The 14,556-nt window shown below is 40.8% G+C and overlaps 1 protein-coding gene and 1 pseudogene across 1 annotated transcript; both read right to left on the reverse strand.

The window, feature by feature from the left end:
* Positions 1–9,787, reverse strand: part of LOC117550454 — a 19,657-nt pseudogene extending 9,870 nt beyond the window's left edge.
* Positions 9,788–9,958: 171 nt separating this feature from the next.
* LOC117550455 lies at positions 9,959–11,431 on the reverse strand. Its single transcript, XM_034222891.1, has 5 exons — positions 11,314–11,431; positions 10,771–10,877; positions 10,395–10,685; positions 10,128–10,248; positions 9,959–10,014 (listed from the first exon to the last, which is right to left on the reverse strand). Exons 1-5 carry the CDS (start codon positions 11,429–11,431, stop codon positions 9,959–9,961), a joined length of 693 nt encoding a protein of 230 aa, XP_034078782.1.
* Between the last annotated feature and the right edge of the window lie 3,125 nt (positions 11,432–14,556).

A 14,556-nucleotide genomic window follows, 5' to 3' on the forward strand; every position in this document is an offset into this window, starting at 1 on the left:
GACCACATACTGAATGTCCATATTGGCATTCCAGCATTTTAACAGTGGTTTGTTGTATTGATTAATCCAGACTTCGCCAATTTGTCTTCGCAATACAACGTGTGTCTTTCTACCAACCAATTTGTAAGCAGCCTCGAAGATCGCTTGATTAATCCCCACACTTTCAAATAATTGTTCCAGACTTCTAATATTACATTTTCGTCTGAAAGAGCCTTTTTGACGGAGTTCAGAATTTTAACTGCAAACTCCTTCTTCTCTGCCATAGACTCTACTTTTACACACTCGCATGGTGTCAAGTTACATATACATTCGGCTAAGCATTCGTCTTCACTGCTGCGACATATAAATGTACTCGCAGTAGCTGGCCTGGGGAAATTAAATCGACAAACAGTGTTTTTTTTTTACACGTTTTAGAGTGTCTTTTGGAATGCTGTTGCACAGATGTCACAATGTCCTTTAACGGCTCATCTTGTGATGGTAATTCACATGTCACATATGTGTCGATGAATTCAATCACCTCTTCATCTGTATTCTTATCAATTTTGGGTGCATTCTCAATCCAAAACAAGCAATGCACGAGGGGAGCCACGCTGCTGAAATTCCACGCGATAAAATAGTTGCCAATCGGGTTTGAAGGGGACCTAAGAACTTCGTTCAAAAAACAATTCCATCTATAGTCAAACATCCTGGCCGCTGTCACAGGATTACGACGCAAGAGTTCACATCTGTCTGCCCAATCTAAATCTTCAGCGGTCTGTGTTCTACCTTCCTGTTTTAAAATAGCGTCGAGTAGATTTGCCCACCTAAGATCAGCCGAAGAGAATGAACAAAACCAGGTAGGCACACCAAGTTGACGCACGCAAGCTAGGAGGTCATTCTGTGCGCGCTGCCAAAATGCTGGAGTACCTCTAATAGGTGAGAGAAAACGAAAGCCATCATCAAATTGCAACAGCTTTCTTATGGTTTCCTGATTCAACAAATTATCTTCTATCGGTTTGGATGGAAAGCCTGCTTTGCCTTTTCGCAATGCAATAGACACACTGGACAACACCTGTTGCACCTCAGACAAATACTGAGCATAAAATATGTATTCTATATTTTGTGCAAACCTAACATCCGCATTTAAAACACGCGTATTAAAATAGCGTGCTAATGTTATCTTGCGGGGCCTCGAATCATGGTAGGTGTTAATGCCCAGTGGGAACAATACAGGAAAGCATTTTGCTTCGTTGGAAATGTCTGCTAACAGCCTCACAGGACTATTACCCTCTGCTGGAGCGACATGTAATGTACTATCAAAATACTGATCCAACACTTCCTGTCCAATATCAACAGGCATCAGACATGTGTCCTGAAACATGCAGTGCTGTTGCCTGTCGTGTAAAAGCTCATCCTCAGCATTAGCATCAGACGTTTCGTTTGTTGGCAAATCCATCAAGGTCCAATTGTCTACAAAGCCATCATCCTGTTCCCTCCAAAACTCATAAAGCAGAGCGTCATCAAGTTCCTCAACCTCGGGAAACCCGTACAGGAATGCATGAACTTTCTTTTGCAGGACTATTACCTTCTGCTGGGGCCATGTTCAGTTCTCTATCTGAAAACTGATCCGCAATTTCCGGATCAGTGTCCACAGCCATCAAATCCATGTCCTGAAACAAAACATGGCTGTTCCTCAGCAGCCTCTGATGATGTTTCCTTGGTGTGGGTTTGTTTATTCTCTTCTTCTTCCCTACGAAACTCGTTATACCAACTTTTATTAAATTCAATATCCCTATAGTGCTTATTCCTTCTTTTTAAATATTTCAATGAACGCTTTATGCGCATTGGGTCTGCAAATTGATATTCATAATGACCTTTGAAGGTCGATTTACGCTTTAACTTTATTCGTAAGATGGAACCTTCCATCCTTGAGTGGGGGAGCAAATTGGTAGTTTGGGCAATATTGGCTGGAACACACGTCACCGGTCCGTGTACTCCATTTTGCCCACCTTTGGGCAATGCCACCATCTTCATAAATGGTATATTTTTGGCAATTAAATGCTGCTCTATGCTGTTCAAACAAGCCAATTCTGGGGGAATGGGGTCTACTGCCAAATTATTTAGAGCACATTCAGGTGATATCACACCTCTCTTAAGTTTTGTATCACAGTTGCTGCAGATCCAAAGCTGCCCTCCCCCAATTTCAATCCAAACACAGGGTACTTTACAGTCATCAGTACATGTGTGTAAAAATCTTTCTCCGATGCATTTATTAGCTAGTTTTTGATCCTTATATTTCTCTTTTTTACACTGCAAGGCCTGCGATTCAAATAACAGCTTCTCGCAGCAGCTACATACAAAAACTGGTCCATTCTTAACTTTGGCCAAAAACTGCTGCATTACAATATCAAATACCTCTCTATTTGTTTGCATTTGTTGCCTCTTCAATTTGTTGCTAGCTGCTACTTGCTTCTTATAATCTGGATTACCATGATACCTTTTTGAACTCATGGATTTTACCTTCTTTCAATGCAATGTATTTTGCCTATATTTACGTTTGTTAAATGCTATAACTTTTTCTTTGTGTAAAACCTTTAGTGAATATATTCTTTTACTTGAATCATTTATCATCTGATTATTTAATGGGTCTTCATGGTATCTAACCTGAGTATGTCCAATTGCTCTGTGTTTGTAATCATCATCATCACAATACCTTTTTCTACGACCAACTCTTACTCTCTCTTGATAATCTGCATCACTATACTTTTTCATGGACGCATCCTTAATCCTTTCCTGGTACCCTGTGTTATTTTTATAATGCAGTTTAATTTGTGACCTGTATCTCTTTTTTAAATATGTTGAATGACAGTGCCTACGACTGCAGCTGTTTGCAAACACTCTCTGCATTCTCTTTAACCCCACCCTTCCCAGTACAGATATCAATACTGCTACGCATATACCGTTGTCTCTAGCAAAAACAACCCACTTTACACAATTTAAAGCACGTTTGTTCATCATAAGGTATGATACAAACCCACTGGCTCAAAATGATTTTTATCACAATGTTTAAAGTATATTTTTTCTTTTGAACGCATTGCACAATTACAAGTGTATTTGAGCTAATTTTTCCCCCCTGCAGATACAAATGTCCACTCCAAGAGCATTTGCTGTCCCTTGGATTTTCTACATCTGTGGCAACAATGTCCTACATACTTCATCTGAGACTTCTCAATGTAGTCTGAAATTGAAGCAGATCCCCCAACTAATTTTGTTTGTTCTGCGTGATTCATCATATGCTTTACAACAGTCGTTCTAATCTTTCGATGGCTCTTCTGAGAACCACTGAGAACATGAGCTACCGCTCCGAAGAAACTATTAGCGTCCTCTTTTATTTTTTCGGTCTTACAGAGCCACAACCTAGGGACCCAGTTACTGTAGTCCCTGTACATCCTGCTTTTTAAAGTCTATATTAAACTTGGTGCAAAGTGTTTTTGCCACTTCATTGCACAAAGGATTAAATTCAAGAGTGATTTTACTTACATCACTCTTTTCCACACAATCTGTGCCCCCAGCAGACGATGTACCATGCGTTTGTTCCGTAACCCATCCTTTTGTCTCTAGTTGTCCGTCTGACATTATACAGTCTTGGACAAGAAGTGTCCACTTTGCAATACCCATAACAACTCTGTAAATTAGGTTGTTTTACACACACAACAGTCTCATAATGGTTACCATTGCGGTTTTCCAAATAAACCCCCTGATTAGACGACTGCCCGTTCTCGCAACTATATATTTTTTTAGCCAGCGTGGATCACAATATGTGAATATATTAACTCCCAACCAATCTGCTGCTGCTTGAATTTCTAATTCTGTTGCCCAACTGCCAACCTCACGTATTTTGGATGTGCTGAGGTATTCTGACATGGAGGAGGTCAAAATACGCTCATAAGGCACAGCATTGCTCTGCATTTGATGAACCACTGCACGCCTAATTATTGTGTGATGCCTTTGTGTACCACACACAGCTTGACTCACTGCTCTAAAGAAACAGTTTCCGTCCCCCTCTATTTTTTCATTGATACATGGAGCCCCTAACAAACCAATTGTGTAGACACAACATCTACTTTCTCTGACTGCACATGTAACTGGTCACAAAGAGCTTGTGCAAGTTGATTGCTAAGAGGATTAAACTGCAGTCGTCCACTTCTTACTTCTTTGTCTGAATCAACTGCGGTAACATCACTCTTTTTTAATTTTTTGCAAGCAGAAGATCCCTTACGAATCTTACGCTTTGCAACCCATCTGAATGTTGGTGCAGCCAAGTGTGGACTGAATAGCTGAACTACAACCCAAATCAGTCTCTGTCGTTTTGGGGAGTCACTCTTGGACCCAAAGACAGATTACTGCTTTCAATTGGGCCTATGTGAGTGACTCGGACACCAGCGATCTCAAACTGTTTTTGACACTTCTTGAGGAACGCTGCAAATGTCCATATGTATTCAAACACGTGTTCAAGGCCTCTGAAATACAAAATAACACTACGCCCCTCGCCATCGCGCATCCCAGACGTACTGCGTGCATGGGAGTCGACCACTGCGTAGTGTCCACCTTGACCAATGATGGCACATGTACCGCCATTCATTGTCAGAAAGCATGTGTCATAGTTAGTACACATCCTTTCCAGTCCGCATTTTAGAGTGGTGTGCACCCCCTCATCAATGAGATCCCCCTCAACCACATCCACATCTCCAGACACAAGTCACTGTATTGAAACAGAAATGTTTGTCCGTCAATAATGGCCTCCTTGGGCAGATCTGGAACCGAAAGTAGTTTGTACCCGCCACTGATACCTTGTTGGTCACGCAGGGAGGTGTACAGATCGTCACCAAGAACAACAACTTTATCCAGGTTGTCGGTCTGCCATGTGAACACGCTGTCAACTAGGGCTGGGCGATTTGGCCTAAAAATAAAATCGCGATTTTTTTTTTTCTAACTAATGGACAATTTTCGATTTAAACCTCGATTTTTTTCTGTTTTTTTCTAAACGCGAACGAGCCGGCTCTTTTAAGTGATCGACGGGAGCCGGCTCTCGCCCGCGAACGAGCTGTTTTTTTTTTTTTTGCGGAGGGATCTAGATCGGCATGAAGGCACATTATGCAATGTGCACATCATCAAAAAAACAAAAAAAACAAATGGTCCGTAGATACACGGACCAATCCAGGATACAAGCCACATAGTTGCACCTGCAAGGAGAATACAGAACAACTCGTTAAAAAATAAACTACCGAGTGTTTGAAAGCGTACAACAGTTTTATGATACTGCTCCATCTAAAACACGAGGGGATCTGACTTTATTACATTTGAGTTGAGTGTTTCGTCAACTTAATGTGTTGCTTAAAATAATACGTCTGCATACAGTATATGTGACAATGTAACTAAGTGTTGCACGGCCAGATACGGCTCTAGAAGCTGACTCAGATAAGGAAATATTGTGATATCGATGTGAGATCGATGATCTGATTGATGATGTGATGTCAGTGTGATATGAATGATAAGTGTGACACGTCGGCGTCTTCTCTGCATACGGCAGTTTAAACTGCATTTCCTTTTTCCTGTAATATGACTTGATAGATTTAAACTCTGCACACTGAGCTCTGATCGGTCAGCAGGCGGTGCTTTCACTGAGTTGATCTCTTTTCTATAGACGCCGGAGGAGGGCAGCGTAAGATGAAAAAAAAAGTTATTTAGCCTTCCCAAACCTGAGCCTCACGCGCCGCCTATGTTAGGCCTACTGTATACATACAAAGGCCATTCAAGCTAGAGTTCTTCTGGAAATGTTCACATCAGGCACCTTCAAGTTAAACAATACTAAACAATTAACACAGTAGGCCTAAATTATGTGGATTAAACCACATTTATTTCGTTAAAAATAACGAAATATGATTTTGTTTGAAAGATGAAATGTCATCAGGAACCTTCAAGTTAAACAATCAGGTGCACACTTAATGTGCCGCCACCTCCGGACTCGGCTTGAAGAATGCACAAATGTGTTTAATCGTTTGTCAGATATGTACTAAGTAGCCTAAATACATTTGTTCCTGCTCAAGATTAGATTCAACTTTATTGTTATTGCACATATTGCAGGTAGGCCTACTGAGACAACGAAATGCAGTTTAGCTTCTAACCAGGGGTGCAACAAGCAGCGAAAAGTAATGTGCACAATACTACAGTAAACAATTAACACAGTAAATTATGTGGATTAAACCACATTTATTTCGTTAAAAAGAAACAAAATATGATTTTGTATGAATGATTAAATGTAGGGTGAATTGCCCTAATGTGGGCCTTTTTTGCATTTCAGACTTCGGGAATATATTGCTATATGAAGCCGATACAATAAATCAAAATCCAGTACCATTCCGAAATCCCCAGTAATATTAGACACTAATAATACAGTAAACTATTAACACTGTACATATTATTGTTTGCCCGTGGGATTAGGATGATCGGTAGTGAGACCTGTGCTGCATTTTCCTCCGGTCGGATGTGATATAAAAACAAAGCGATTATTTTTGTTGTTGTAAACTCACGTGGATTAAACTACATGTATTAGTGCATTCATTTAAACTCGAGAACATATGATACATTAAACGATCGTGAGGATGATGATTGAAAATCGTTTGTTTGAGCCTGGATGCATTTCCTGATCTAAAAACATAGCGATGGTTTTGTACTTACGCCAACGAGAATTAAACATTATTTTGTTAAATAAAAACATGGGGATGTTTAGTAAGTGATTACATGTCTCTTATTTAGCACAGAATATGATCCTATCCGTGACATATGGATCTTAACAAATATCCGCTATATCAGATACCTGGAGATCAGCTGTTTATTTCACATGAGTTCCAGTGTGGCAGCTTTTTAATCACGGCTCCCCCTGGTGGATCCATGATCCATTGCAGCTGGTTTCATTATAATTAAATGTATTTATCAAGGGGGCGTTTCAAGTCCTGCGGGGGGGTTTTCCTTTTCAGCAGGGGCCCACCCCGTGCCGATCACGGACCCGCACTGGTAGGCGTCTGAAATGGAGCGCTCCATCTGTATAGGTGTTGCTATCTGTTTTGTGTAGCGTGGTTCTACAAGCAAGTCAATGCATTCATTGGGTGGCATCAGAGATTTATAAATTGTAAATGCAATGAAAACAATTGGCCACAGCAAATCATTTATATTAAACTTTATTTACTCTTGAATACTTCAGTACAAAGGATGTATTGAATAATTGAAGTGATATGTGTACACAGAGCTGCAGATCGGGTAGTCACAGGCAATGTGGCTGAGTTTTGTGCGCGTTCTGGAAAGTGAGAGAGTAAGCTACTACGGAGTCCCTTAAAGCAAAACAAATCTGCGGAGTTTAGAAATGTTTTTAAATCGCGATTTTTCGGTTCAGCCATTTCACAAACCGTAGGAAAGTAAAAATGCAAATTAATCGTTTAAAACCGAAAAAATCGCCCAGCCCTACTGTCAACTGTGTGTTTTGCTATGCCTACCAAACTTACAGCCATGCACTGAAGTCCTGCATATTTAAACCGTTGGTCACCCTGACTGAATGTTCCCCTGATACACCCCATATCCCCAGCCCTGTCTGAAATGACTCTAGCCGTCTCCAAATTAAGTTCAGCTGCTTTCACAGAAAGGCTTGTAATGCTAAACTTCTGTGCATTCAATGAATTATTGAGATTCCTGATGTAAAGCATCAGGTCATTAGGGCATGTGTTGAACACGGCTACAGATGTGCCAAAACTGGATGCTAACCCAGACGCACCACGTGTGCCACAATCAACGACTACAATACAGTCATTGTGTTTAATAATGGCACTGGCTGCGGAATTTAGGTTAAACAGACACATGCCATCCCTGGATAAGTGTTCAAGCAGCTTCTCCGACAATACCTTATCCCCTTCAGACAAATTAAATTCGCCGTACACTGGCAGACCCATATTGACGTTCCACTTACGTCCAAACACACTGGTCTGCTCAACCAACCTGCACAAGTTCTTTGGCTTTACATTCATTTTATGGGCTTCCCCTAATACAAACGAGTTAAGCTTTGACCCTGCAACACGTATGGCATCGATATCTGTACTGCTCCACGTACACACAGGCGCAATCAAATGTTTGATCGCAGCCGCTATAGAACATGCAACAGATATTCTATCATCAGAAACTGATGCATACCTCACAACAGTCCCTGCGACAACAGCCAACTGCACTTTTTCTGAACACATGCAAGCATAACCCTTACCTGTTCTCCATCTGTTGTCATCATCAACATCCACTATCACGCTGGGTGATGGCTCGTTGCTGGGTGATGGCAATGGCTCCACCCCTGGCAATGGCTCCAGCCCTGGGAATGGCTCCACCTGGAAGAAGATTAATATATAAAAAAACTGCTAAAAAGACTGTGTCTTAAATTGTTTCACAAACGTTTAACTAAATAATAGAAAGCTATACAATTATGAATACGAAATTATTATTATTATTATATATTAAGTTTTGTTTTTCTACTTACTCACACACATATTGAATGGAACTCAAAAGAGAGGTTTCTTGTCATTCATTGTGTACACTTGAAACAACGTTGACTGCATGCAGGCTAACAACTGAAACTATTTTAACAATGAGCAAAAGTAACAATGTCAATAAATTAGCATTATTCATTAAAATGTCACTCTGAAAGCACATCCTTCACACAAAGAGCACAGACCTGCTGCTCCACAGCAACTGTCCCTCTACTGGTAGGTGGCCGTAAAATCACCTCCACAACCATGGGAGCTGCCTCCCCCTAAAAAAACAAAACAATTAAGTAAACTTCACAATAAATAACACCACCAATATTTGTGTAACTTCTTAGTTTTAAACAAGTCCTATATTGCCTTTAAAAAAGAAGAAAACAACAACAACCTGTCGCATTGCCAGGGTCCTCGTGGAGGCAGGAGCCCTCTGCTTCAGCTCCATCTTTGCTTTCTAATGTAAGGAAAACAAAATGATTAATCCTCCACTAATAACTCCTTATGGACAGTATAAGTTCTCCTCACTGTAATACATTTCAAGTTTGTCAGGAAGGATACATTTTATAATAGGGCATCAACCAACATACAAAGCAACAAACAAATTACCTTTTGCCGTTTTGGAACCGGTGGTGTGCACTCATCAGGGCCAGGAAGATGGGATGGACTAATTTTGTCCATCTCAACCAACATTGCACTGCTGAACCACACAGGTGTCAGTGGAAGATAACTCTCCTCCAATTCCTGTGAAATAAAAATGAATAAACACTGTTTTAGAAAAAGGGGAAAAAATGCACATATAAACTGCAATAGACATACCCCAATGATTTGAAATCATAATACAAAGTTGACCTACCTCCTGCTGAACAGTCCCTGCTTGTTCAAGTGCATCAATGGACTGCTCAGGTTCATCGTGTTGGCTCCTCTGTAAAGATAAATAGCATAGCTTGTGTTAATCAAATGGGTACTCTTCCACCATTATCAAGGCAAACTGCTCAGGGAATATCACTCTTATTGAAAGATGTCAACCACACAATTACCTTCCTGCCCTGGCCGATAACAGTCCACTTGGAAGGATCCAGTTGCGGTGATTTGGCAACCTCTCCTTTGACAATCACCCTTGGAGTGACTCTCCTCGCAGGCGGTGATCTTCTGTGGACAACAGGAGATGGCGTCGGCTCGGCTGGAACAAGTTGCATATATGCTGCGTTCCAGATCGAACCGACCAGGATTGGCATTCCCGCACTGTCACTCAAGTGCACCTGCAAAAACCAGCAAATAAAAATACATTTACAAATAGCACATAACATTCAATATGTTTTTTCAAGAACGGAACTTGGAATTTCAACTCCAAAGAAGTATACAGAGAAAACTTTTCCATTTGCCATGTCACTCACGCCATCTCTGCTTCACAGGTCAAGTTCTTTCAAAGGGAAGTACTCTGCAATTTGTGTGTACTTCACGCCTAAAAAAAACAACAAGATCAATTACTAACATATCCACACAGATATTATATTTTGCTCTTTTAAAAAAATAAATAATGAAAAATAAGAAAATGATAAAAATGATTTACGGTACTTGAACCTAAATATTTGTTAAACATACCCATACGTGCCGCAACACGACGAAATTCCTGACGCATCATGTCTTGGTAGTCAGGGTCAACGGTAAGGCGCGGGGGGAAGTCCAAGGCAAAAACCTAATCAAAGTTACAGTTGTCAACTACAAAGGTACGCTATTTTTCACAATTTGTTGATAAAAATGTACATTTTTCAGAAATACATAAACATACAACCACATGGATAAGAATACAAAGTGTAATATTATAAGAACTATAATAAATACAATAAAAAATAAGCTTAGGTTAGGCCAGCGACTGCAGGCAGTCGCAAGGAGCTTTGCAAAATCCTCTCCTGCTTCAGTGATGGTCCTGCTGGATGTCAGGTTGTTGCTGGGAGCCATCACACAGACTGCATCTGGTGTCCTAGGCAGCACAGCATTGGCTGCCTCGGTTCGCAGCTGGGTTGCGCATGCCCCCGGTGTGGACATGGCACCAAAGGAAAACCTTCCCTCTGGCATCTTCACAATTCCATCGACGATGGAACGGAGATGTGAAGCTCCAACAAGGAGGACAAACTGTAACAACAGAAGACATTATTTCAAATGAAAATCACTAATGATTACCCAGACTTTGTTAACAAAATCTGAAAACAATTCATACTTCCTTGTCTGGAGACTCGGCTGGTACGACCAATTTGTGTTGTCGTCCGGTCAGGGACGAAATTGGCCATTTCCGCACTCTATGGCGGTCACCTGTACCGCCAGTGGCTATTTAAAAACAGAGAAAATGACACCGACATTAAACTTAATGAACCTTTACAATTCTTAAATTATGTCAGCAATAATAACACACCTTCCTACAATAACACCTGTAAACGGGCACGTGCAGAGGATTTTAGAAGGGAAACGGCTCAAATGCATAAAGGGTCACACCGGTGATTGAATTAAAAAATGTATATATTTAAAACATATCCATGTTTCAAACACTGCTTCATGACAGTTATCTAAAAATGAATGCAAAGAAATGAAGTGTATATCAGTAAATTCTCCTCATCATAACTAGCTCGCTTGCCCACAGAGGGGTGTATCTGTGCACGTGCCTGCCTGTAAAAAATGCACATGCAAACACATTTTACAATGATACAACAACAATGGACACCCTAAACATATACAACATTGAATGACAAAATCCTCCACTACTTACGTGCGAATCTGGCATTGCCAGGCCGCTGATGTCCCACACGGCTCCCAGCCGCGCGTAGCTTTGCAGCCTGGGAACGGCGGGACGATTTACCACGTGGCATCTGAAAGTATGTAGGCATTGTTATAATTAATAAAGACATTAGCGGACCCCTTAAATAGTACAAATAATTACACAATTACTTCTTTCAACTGCAACAAAAGCGTACAAGTCCATTAATAGTTGATGCATCCTGTTCAACAAAAATGTACTTACTGTAACTGGTCACGAGATAAAGCTGGGTGGTGAATGAGTAGGTGGTGAAGATAGTGGTGGTGAAGAAGGTAGATGAGTAAGGTAGATGGGTAGCTGGTCAAGCCGGTAGGTTGTTTAACTAGAACAGAGAACAAACTAATCAGCATCTAATCAGCATCACAGACATGTAAATATAATTACTTAACACAATGTACAATACAATTGCATAGCTTAGCATACAATACAGTTATAAACAAAACAATTAGCAATTGTATTAGAAGCTGCTAATCACTTAGATTTACACTAATAAAGAGCCTATCTGTTTTCATTATACGTTATGCTACTGACAGTGTCTTGGACCACAACTCACCGGTAGACAACTGCTCAAAGCTGTCAATCTGTGGGGAAAACACAGCATTAAACCCTGCAAAGAAAAGACTGGAAAGTTCCACATATTGTCATGGTATATGTTACTACAAACACTGTCTTTGACCAACACTCACCAGTAATGAACTGCTCAATAGTCGTCACTCTGTGAAATTAAAATTAAACCTTGCAAACACAATGCTTGTTTAAATAGCGAAGTGTGGACCTAGCTAACACACACATTCCCATATTAATGCACACATGGTCCACATAGTATTTGATTAAACATTTGGTCCACGTTAAAAAAAAAACGGAGATACTTAGAGCTATAAGTATGTCTGTGTGTGTCTTAACTGTCATCCATGTTGTCATCATCTAAACAATGATAGCAAATACTAACTATATGAATAAATATAGTATACCTTGAAATATATTTAATTGTTGATGAATTGTGAATGACTTAAAAAAAATAAAATACAATATTTACATTTGAATGTCAACTGCTTGCTGGGTTAGCAATGTTATGCATTAATGAATATGACATTTAAAAAAATGAGCGACCAATCAGAGCTCTCCTTCAGTTACTTTTTTTTGTTTTGCTTTCCAATAGAAATAGTTAATATTTACAGTAAAAAAACGATGTGGTTGCTATGTGTGTCTCTTTTGGCACGTTTCCACTGCAGGCCTCGCTCGGTTTGGTTAGGCCTTATTAGGCCCAGCTCACTTTAATGCTGCGCTTCCATTACAGTTTAGGAACTGGGGTAGTTACTATAGTAACGCAGTGTAGGCGGAGCCGTGACGTCATCTTCAATGAGAGCCCCAGAAAAACAACACAGCCGTTATCTCTTAGCACTCAGAGCTCACAGCTCCTCATATCTGTTCAGAAACTAGACAAAAGTTAAACAAGTACAAACCACAGACTGCCTGTGTCATGGCGAATACAGTCGCTGGTTTATTTATGTCTGTATAGGCCGTTGTTGCGAGTGTGGACGGTCGGAGCATATATAACGTTAGCTTAGCCAAGCTACATTTAGAAAACACGCATTTTAAAAGTTGTTTTTTTTAAAATGTTAACCAGCTTCACAATGAATTTATAAGGAGAACAGTTACTCACCTCAGACAAGATGCAAGAGAGACCAAGCAATAGTTGACTTACAACATATATGAAGTTCATAAACATGAGCGACCAATCAGAGTTCTCCTTCTGTAAAATATTTGTTTTCTCCCCTCCAATCAGAATAGTTAATATTTACATTCAAATGTCAACTGCTTGCCATGCAGACATGATAAAGACACATCAAAGGGCCTTTCCCAGAACTGAGCGACCAATCAGAGCTCTCCTATTTGGTATAGCAACTGGTTGCTATGCTCCGGTTACTTATCTTGTGTATCTTATCAAGCTTGCTTGCTGCAAATGTAATAATATTCAGATTGCTCTGAAGATGGGCAGTGATATTCTATTTTGTTTCATATTCACACAGTCGCTGATCTTTTGCCGGACCTGTTTTCCTGCATACAGCAGTTTAAACTGTATTTGTTATCCTGTAATATGATTGATAGCTTTAAACGGCACACTGAGCTCTGATTGGTCAGCAGGCGGTGTGTCTCTTTGTCATCCATCTTAAATGATCACCTCTCCTTTTCATGTCAGCCATTTTAAGTACAAAAAAGGCGGCAATCACTGTAGCGACATTTCAAATTTCCCAGAACTGAGCAGCCAATCAGAGCTCTCCTATCTGGCATAGTAACTGGTTGCCATGCCTCATTTCGCTCTTTGTGCTCTTTCCAGCGCTGTTTTGGCAGGGGGCTGATTCTGTGAGCTGCAGCTGACCACGCCCCCCTGCAGGAGAGGGAGCTGCTGTGCTGCAGCGGGGAGAAAAAGAGATCTCCGTCCTCCGTGTTTTATTCTTATAGAAGTAAGAAGAGAAGTAATGGGGCAGAAACCATAGACTGTATATATAAATGGACGTAGTGTCCGTGACGTCACCCATAGGATTCTGCAGAGTTGCCGAGAAGCCCTTAGTAGGCGGAGTCGGCCACTAACGGCTCGACTGTGACGTCAGAGTCTAATCCCGCCTGCTCCAAATAAGGGCAAAGAGGCGGAGCCGAGGCGGGACCTGCTGCCTCCGAACTGGAAGTAAACAGAGCTAGCTCAGGCTAACCCCCAAAACACACCAGGAGCGTCTGCGTCGTGTTACGGCCGCGCCGCGGCGGTCGTAAGGATCGCGACCACTCTAGTCAATGGGTGCTATTACACCACACGCGCCGTGTTACGGCTCAGACGCGTCCCAGAAGCGGCTCGGCGCAGTGCTTCTCTAAAATTATGATGAATCCTATTTTTGCCACGGCGAAGCCGTAAGGTAAACTCCTCCCCCCATCCCGCCGTAGTCTTTCAAGTAGGAGAATACATGCCAGCGTTCTCCTCCGGTTTACAAGCACTGTAAATGATATATATAGAATAATTATGACGATGAATGCATATTTTTTTACCACTAAAATACAGCAACACATCTTTGATTCATGTCGTTTATAACTGGAATATTACAATTATTATTAACTGTGTCTGTAGTCTACAACACAACAAAATAGGAAATAACAACAATAAACACGATTTAAACAGACACAAACATAAACCATTTAACTACG

Source organism: Gymnodraco acuticeps, unplaced genomic scaffold, assembly GCF_902827175.1.
Source record: "Gymnodraco acuticeps unplaced genomic scaffold, fGymAcu1.1, whole genome shotgun sequence".
Taxonomy (NCBI): Eukaryota; Metazoa; Chordata; class Actinopteri; order Perciformes; family Bathydraconidae; genus Gymnodraco; species Gymnodraco acuticeps.

What these genes read in the sequence shown, in the direction of transcription:
- LOC117550455 (XM_034222891.1), bottom strand. Translation starts at nt 11,431, where the DNA reads ATGCCTACATACTTTCAGATGCCACGTGGTAAATCGTCCCGCCGTTCC. An exon ending in TGGCAATGCCAGATTCGCAC is followed by an intron (nt 10,878 to 11,313) that starts GTAAGTAGTGGA and finishes GTTTTTAAATAG; the next exon opens with CCACTGGCGGTACAGGTGAC. An exon ending in ACCTAAGCTTATTTTTTATT is followed by an intron (nt 10,249 to 10,394) that starts GTATTTATTATA and finishes AACTTTGATTAG; the next exon opens with GTTTTTGCCTTGGACTTCCC.